Genomic DNA, 7,500 nt, shown 5'->3' with positions numbered 1-7,500 from the left:
TCAGTTAACCTGCTGGTAACCAGGTCAGTTAACCTGCTGGTAACCAGGTCAGTTAACCTGCTGGTAACCAGGTCAGTTAACCAGGTCAGGTAACCTGCTGGTAACCAGGTCAGGTAACCTGCTGGTAACCAGGTCAGTTAACCAGGTCAGGTAACCCGCTGGTAACCAGGTCAGTTAACCTGCTGGTAACCAGGTCAGTTAACCTGCTGGTAACCAGGTCAGTTAACCAGGTCAGGTAACCCGCTGGTAACCAGGTCAGTTAACCTGCTGGTAACCAGGTCAGTTAACCAGGTCAGGTAACCCGCTGGTAACCAGGTCAGTTAACCTGCTGGTAACCAGGTCAGTTAACCTGCTGGTAACCAGGTCAGTTAACCAGGTCAGGTAACCTGCTGGTAACCAGGTCAGTTAACCTGCTGGTAACCAGGTCAGTTAACCAGATCAGTTAACCCGCTGGTAACCAGGTCAGTTAACCCGCTGGTAACCAGGTCAGTTAACCAGGTCAGTTAACCCACTGGTAACCAGGTCAGTTAACCCGCTGGTAACCAGGTCAGTTAACCTGCTGGTAACCAGGTCAGTTAACCAGGTCAGGTAACCCGCTGGTAACCAGGTCAGTTAACCTGCTGGTAACCAGGTCAGTTAACCAGTTAAGGTGGTAACCAGGTCAGTTAACCAGGTCAGGTAACCTGCTGGTAACCAGGTCAGTTAACCTGCTGGTAACCAGGTCAGTTAACCAGATCAGTTAACCCGCTGGTAACCAGGTCAGTTAACCCGCTGGTAACCAGGTCAGTTAACCAGGTCAGTTAACCCACTGGTAACCAGGTCAGTTAACCCGCTGATAACCAGGTCAGTTAACCAGGTCAGTTAACCCACTGGTAACCAGGTCAGTTAACCCGCTGATAACCAGGTCAGTTAACCAGGTCAGTTAACCCACTGGTAACCAGGTCAGTTAACCCGCTGATAACCAGGTCAGTTAACCAGGTCAGTTAACCCACTGGTAACCAGGTCAGTTAACCCGCTGATAACCAGGTCAGTTAACCAGGTCAGTTAACCCGCTGGTAACCAGGTTAGTTTTTAGTTTATGTCTACACGTGTATATATGTGTATATATGTATATAAACTATATTCATATATACACGTATACATATATAATATACATATAATGGGTGGCTGTGGCTCAGTGGAGAGCAGGGTCGTCCTCCAATACATATATATATACACGTATACATATATATACACGTACACGTACATACATATATACACGTATACATATATACACGTATACATATATATACACGTACACGTATACATATATATATACACGTATATATGTATACACGTATACATATATATACACGTATACATATATACACGTATACATATACATATATATACACGTATACATATATATACACATATACATATATACACGTATACATATATATACACGTATACATATATACACGTATACATATATACACGTATATACACAAGTATACATATATACACGTCCTTATACATATATACACGTATACTGGATATGAATGTTAGTTACACGTGGCACCTTGCATGGTAGCCTGTCATCAGTGTGTATGGGTGAATGATATACATATATATACACGTATACATATATACACGTATACATATATATACACGTATACATATATATACATGTATACATATATATTATATACATGTTCTGAATGTTTTGATGCAAACAAACATAACATAACGAGTCTCTGAATGAACAAAACTCGATCCACAGGTGAGTTTGATTTGTTGTTGTCAGCAGGATGGAGGAGGGGTGGAGCTTCATCTGCAGGTGCAGCAGCACCAGGAGGAGCAGCAGAGGAGCTATGAGGAGCAGAGTGGTCTCGCTCTGCAGGACAGGAAGTCAGCGCTGCTCCGAGCCATGACATCACCACACACAGGTGAGAACCACACACACACACCAGGACATCACCACACACAGTAGCCATGACGACACGGCTCCGTCGGTACCTGCGGTCCGTTCTAACAGTTCTGCTCCTGGTCTCCTCAGAATCAGGACCCGGGGTCGGAGACGAGGCCCTGCAGGGCCGCCTGGAGGCCCTGGACCGGAGCTTTACCTTCCCTCGCTCGGCGCTGGCGGTACAGCTGAGCACGGCGAGGGCGGGGCTGTCCCACTGCCCCGAGGCCCGGGCCTTCCTCCAGGCCGACCGACCAATCAGAGGACAGGACGAGCTGAGCTGCGCTGCCGCCAGGTACCAGGTGTTCAGAGACCTGAGGGGGCGGGGCTTCTACCTGACCTCAGCCGGGAAGTTTGGAGGAGACTTCCTGGTTTATCCAGGTGAGTGTAGAGTTTCTCAGCAGGTCGTCCAAGAACCACAGCGGTTGAGGGTTCGATCCCCACCTCCTCGTTTGGACTGTAAACAAGGAGGTGGGGATTGACCCCAAACAATCAATGTGAAAGAAAAACATTCATTATTGTTTTAATGTTTCATTCAAATGCTACTGATTGGTCCGTCAGTTTCCTCCAGCAGCCAATCAGATCTCTTGTACAGCAGCGGTTTAGTCCGTTAATAAGGGTCTCTGTGGACCAGGTTCCTCTCATCGTCCCTCTCGTCTTCCTCAGGTGACCCTCTTCGCTTCCACGCTCACTTCATCGCCGTCTGTCTGTCTCTGGACGAGTCCGTCTGTCTGCTGGACGTCCTCGCTGTGTCTCGTCTGGGATCCAACGTCAAGAAGACAGTCCTGCTGTGCTCGCCGGGGACGGACGGACGAGTCCAGTACACCTCGTTACAGTGGAGCGGGATGGTTTAGACCTGAACCTGGACCTCTAACAGAGGGCAGGAGGACCCCTGCTGGGCGGCGGGCCACGGGTTTGTTACCACAGAGTCCTTAAAGGATCTCCTTTGACTTCATGACTTGCAGAAATAAAGACCTGGACCTGCTTAAAACTGAGTCTCTGATTTATTTTGTCCTAAAAGTAAAACGTTAGTCTCATGAAGAAACACAGGACTCGAGATCAGGACGACTCTTTAATAAACACGGGGAACCCTGCTGGTTCTCAGGGACCCGGACCGGATCAGGGCGGGTCCTGCAGGTCTCTCAGTAGAAGGGGGCGGTGCCGTTCCAGTCGATGGCGGCCCCGTCCCACTTGGTCCTGATGGTCATCTCCAGCGAGGGGAATCGGGTCTCCGGGTCTCCATCCGAGCGTCCGCCTGACGCCTCCCAGTGGTGAGAGTGAGTATCTGCAAACAGAGAGCGGGTCAGACCTGATCGGGGACCAGAGGAGACCCTGACCCAGCAGGATGGCGGTCCTCACCCACAGTGAGTCGGGCCGTTGTCCTCTGGGAGCTCTGACCGTTGTAGTAGAACAGGTGGAACAGGTGCTCCATCCTCCAATCAGAGAGCAGAGATTCATTCAGACCAAACAACACCGAGGAACCGCTGTTGATGCTACAGAACCACACGGGGAACCGGGGCGTCCTCAGCATGCTGCCCACCTGAGGACGGGGGAGGCAGTTGTCTACTACGTTCTACTTGTGAATATTGAGTGAATGTTGCACTTTTACTGCTCCACAGCTTTATTTCTTTACAGATTCAGATAATTGATCAACTAATAAATGATCAATTATTAATATTGATTATATAAAGTCATTGAAATGAGCTGCAACATTGGAGTGATGAACACATTAGTGCAATATTATGTATTATTATGCAGAATGAATACTTTGAAGTATATTTTGATGTTAATACATGTGTACTTCTGGTTTGGTAAGTTTTGTATGCAGTACTGCAGTAAGTAGTAATATAGTATTATATCTAAGTCCACCTCTGATCAGAAGTACTATCAGTACTACAGTATTAGTCCTAACGAGGAGACTGAAGTACCTGCAGCAGTCGTCCTCTCTCCATCTGCTCTCGACTCCAGTGTAAATAACCCACATCACAGCGGTGCAGGACACCCTGAAGGGGGCGGTCCAGAGGACGGCCGTCCGCCCCGGAGGACCGAGTCCCGTTGAACACGTTTGGACTGGCCTTACCTGTCAGCAACAGGTTCAGCAGAGCCTGCAGAGACAGAGCAGGGGAGATGGCCTGTGAAGAACCTCAGGGACTGGAGGAGACCCTGTAGACCCAGGACACCAAGAAGAACCAGGAGTTCCATGCAGACCCAGGAGAACCAGGAGCAACATGAGTGCCTGCAGACCCAGGAGAACCAGGTGCACCAGGAGTGTGTCCTACAACAGTTGAGTTCTCACCTGTCGGCAAACAAAGTTTCCCAGACTGAGGTACAGCAGATGGGAGGTGGTGGAGTCCAGGTCCTCCTTCAGCCTGTGAGGAAGAGGAGGACAGACGGTCTTCATCGTGTCTAAAACTCTGCTGCTGAACTGAAGTAGACATTTAAAGTTCTAACTTTGTTCTTTTAGGATTTCACAGTTAAACGTTTGCTTTTAATCTTTAATTCAGGGAATCTGCACATTTGGCTTTGAAACAGTTCCCTCAGTTCTACGTCAGCAGGAGGAGGTCCAGCCGTCTGACTGTCCACCGACGCAGGTATTCATCCAATCATATCGTCTGTAGCAGCTCGGAGACGCCTGATTGGTCAGAGGTGACTGGAGCAGGATGAAGGTGTTGTTACCTGTCGACTGACCGGGAGCAGATGAGGCTGTACAGGAACAGGATGACTCCATGACTCCCCTCCTCTTTGAACTGAAACACAAGTCCTCATCAATACTCTGATCTGGTAAATATAGATTATTGATCCAGCTGCTGTACGTGGTGAAGGACGAGATGAAGTGGATCGACTCACACACTGAATGTGCTCCAGGATGAACTTCATCACGGCGTCTTTCCTGTTAAATGTGAAAAGCTGCAGCTGAAAGACAGATTATATCATTTATGAAGTTTGTTTAAAATGTTACGAGATCTAAAAATTATAACAAACAAAAGAAATGTTTACACTAATGACATCACTCAGGTCCCCTCTCTGTGTTAATGACATCACTCAGGTCTCCTCTCTGTGTTAATGACATCACTCAGGTCCCCTCTCTGTGTTAATGACATCACTCAGGTCTCCTCTCTGTGTTAATGACATCACTCAGGTCCCCCTCTGTGTTAATTACTGGTCACCCTCTCTGTGTTAATGACATCACTCAGGTCTCCTCTCTGTGTTAATGACATCACTCAGGTCTCCTCTCTGTGTTAATGACATCACTCAGGTCTCCTCTCTGTGTTAATGACATCACTCAGGTCTCCTCTCTGTGTTAATGACATCACTCAGGTCTCCTCTCTGTGTTAATGACATCACTCAGGTCCCCTCTCTGTGTTAATGACATCACTCAGGTCCCCTCTCTGTGTTAATGACATCACTCAGGTCTCCTCTCTGTGTTAATGACATCACTCAGGTGACATCACTCAGGTCTCTGTGTTAATGACATCACTCAGGTCCCTCTCTGTGTTAATGACATCACTCAGGTCCCCTCTCTGTGTTAATGACATCACTCAGGTCATCACCTCTCTGTGTTAATGACATCACTCAGGTCCCCTCTCTGTGTTAATGACATCACTCAGTTAATGACATCACCTCTCTGTGTTAATGACATCACTCAGGTCTCTCTGTGTTAATGACATCTGTGTTAATGACATCACTCAGGTCCCCTCTCTGTGTTAATGACATCACTCAGGTCCCTCTCTGTGTTAATGACATCACTCAGGTCTCCTCTCTGTGTTAATGACATCACTCAGGTCTCCTCTCTGTGTTAATGACATCACTCAGGTCCCCTCTCTGTGTTAATGACATCACTCAGGTCTCCTCTCTGTGTTAATGACATCACTCAGGTCTCCTCTCTGTGTTAATGACATCACTCAGGTCTCCTCTCTGTGTTAATGACATCACTCAGGTCTCCTCTCTGTGTTAATGACATCACTCAGGTCCCCTCTCTGTGTTAATGACATCACTCAGGTCCCCTCTCTGTGTTAATGACATCACTCAGGTACCCTCTCTGTGAAGTTGTCCAGTTTGTAGTCCAGGTGAGGTGTGATGCAGTAGTCCTCGGTTACCAAGGTGACGGTGGCACTGACCTCTTGGCCGGCCAACCAGAGGCTGTCGGTCAGCGCTGCAGCCAACGCTCCGTCCTGATCCTTCTGTCCTACAGTCAGACTGGTGACAGAAGGTGGACAAAATAACAGAGACACCTCACAGTCCAGTAGTTCTGATGACATCACTGAAAGGAAGTCTGAGAAGTGAAAGAGTCTTCAGCTGAGGATGTTCACTGATCAACAGCAAACACCACAACAGGAAATGGAACCAGACCCAGATTTCTCTGGTTTAAATGTCCTCCAGGTCTGGGGACAGCTGGACATACACAGGTAGTGTTGTTACTATCTGGTCTGGGGACAGCTGGACATACACAGGTAGTGTTGTTACTATCTGGTCTGGGGACAGCTGGACATACACAGGTAGTGTTGTTACTATCTGGTCTGGGGACAGCTGGACATACACAGGTAGTGTTGTTACTATCTGGTCTGGGGACAGCTGGACATACACAGGTAGTGTTGTTACTATCTGGTCTGGGGACAGCTGGACATACACAGGTAGTGTTGTTACTATCTGGTCTGGGGACAGCTGGACATACACAGGTAGTGTGATAGCAAACTGATCCTCTGATGACGTGCTGATTAATCGGCTGCTCTGTTGTTTCTTCTCTCGTTAACTATCACCTTACAGGTGTGTTTTCCATCAGGTGACATCCTCTGGTTTACCTGGTGGAAGTATCGTCTTCGCTGTGCTCGTGTCCAGTAAGGTCATGTGATGAACAAAGTGTCCGTCCTCACCTGTGCAGTGTCCGTCCGTCTGAGCCACTCTGCCGGATGAACAGCAGGTATTTAATGATCCGAGCCTGGACCACCATCTGAACGGCTCGAGCCCCGCCCTGAAACACACGCACACCTGAGCAGGTGAGACGTCCAAAGAGGATAGACAGGTAGCGTGACACCTGTGACTGGTGGTAGAACGGTAATACTGTACGACTAGAAGTACTAGAAGTACTAGAAGTATCTCACCCTGTCTGTCTCCAGAGCGTAGGACACCTCAGAGTCCGGCTCTCTGAACTGAAAGAAAGATTTCCTCCACTCGTAGTTAAAGACGTGAAACGTTCCACCGAACAGAATCCTCCTCAGGCTCTGGACACGAAGACAAGCAGAGGTAAGGAGTCAGAGCAGGATCGACCCGGTCCAGATCGGTCCTGATTAGTCCAGATCATGAGAGTAATGAGAGTCTATGGAGCAGAAAGATGCTACGTTGTGATTGGTCGGTCTATGATTGAGGGGCAGGACTTAGCTAACGGTTAATGCTTTGTTTGAATCTGAATAATAAAGTCTGCATTGTTTGTGTGTATCCAGCTGATCTGTGGTCAGTTGAACTTCTGCACACCGTGTCATGTGACCCGTCTACCTGTCCAGGACCGTCTCACCTCCGTCAGCTGGGGGGTCACCGGGGTTCCTCCGAGGTCCGGTGAG

General features: G+C 48.3%; 2 protein-coding genes across 3 annotated transcripts in view; one reads left to right on the top strand and one right to left on the bottom strand.

The window, feature by feature from the left end:
* tsen34 (TSEN34 tRNA splicing endonuclease subunit) overlaps positions 1–2,936 on the top strand; it is a 4,380-nt gene extending 1,444 nt beyond the window's left edge. The window contains exons 3-5 of one of the 2 annotated variants that reach the window (XM_054596512.1): positions 1,790–1,928; positions 2,039–2,326; positions 2,612–2,936. In XM_054596512.1, coding sequence (XP_054452487.1) covers positions 1,790–1,928; positions 2,039–2,326; positions 2,612–2,799 — 615 coding nt within the window. In that variant the 3' untranslated portion in view covers positions 2,800–2,936. Of the gene's footprint in view, positions 1–1,786; positions 1,929–2,038; positions 2,327–2,611 lie in introns of both variants that reach the window. The other variant, XM_054596505.1, reaches the window with a different exon arrangement.
* Positions 2,937–3,034: 98 nt separating this feature from the next.
* mindy4b (MINDY family member 4B) overlaps positions 3,035–7,500 on the bottom strand; it is a 4,542-nt gene continuing 76 nt past the window's right edge. The window contains exons 1-10 of the mRNA XM_054596571.1: positions 7,455–7,500; positions 7,045–7,164; positions 6,817–6,914; positions 5,980–6,142; positions 4,793–4,858; positions 4,622–4,692; positions 4,242–4,314; positions 3,874–4,050; positions 3,305–3,485; positions 3,035–3,230 (exon numbers count right to left, since the gene is read on the bottom strand). The exon at positions 7,455–7,500 is cut by the window's right edge and continues 76 nt beyond it. Of these exons, the coding sequence (XP_054452546.1) occupies positions 3,088–3,230; positions 3,305–3,485; positions 3,874–4,050; positions 4,242–4,314; positions 4,622–4,692; positions 4,793–4,858; positions 5,980–6,142; positions 6,817–6,893 (951 nt within the window). The 5' untranslated portion in view covers positions 6,894–6,914; positions 7,045–7,164; positions 7,455–7,500 and the 3' untranslated portion in view covers positions 3,035–3,087. The remainder of the gene's footprint in view (positions 3,231–3,304; positions 3,486–3,873; positions 4,051–4,241; positions 4,315–4,621; positions 4,693–4,792; positions 4,859–5,979; positions 6,143–6,816; positions 6,915–7,044; positions 7,165–7,454) is intronic.

The sequence above is a fragment of the Anoplopoma fimbria genome, chromosome 1 (assembly GCF_027596085.1).
Source record: "Anoplopoma fimbria isolate UVic2021 breed Golden Eagle Sablefish chromosome 1, Afim_UVic_2022, whole genome shotgun sequence".
Lineage (NCBI taxonomy): Eukaryota > Metazoa > Chordata > Actinopteri > Perciformes > Anoplopomatidae > Anoplopoma > Anoplopoma fimbria.
Note: the sequence above shows the minus strand (reverse complement) of the source record. Positions and strands in the feature narration are given on the sequence as shown.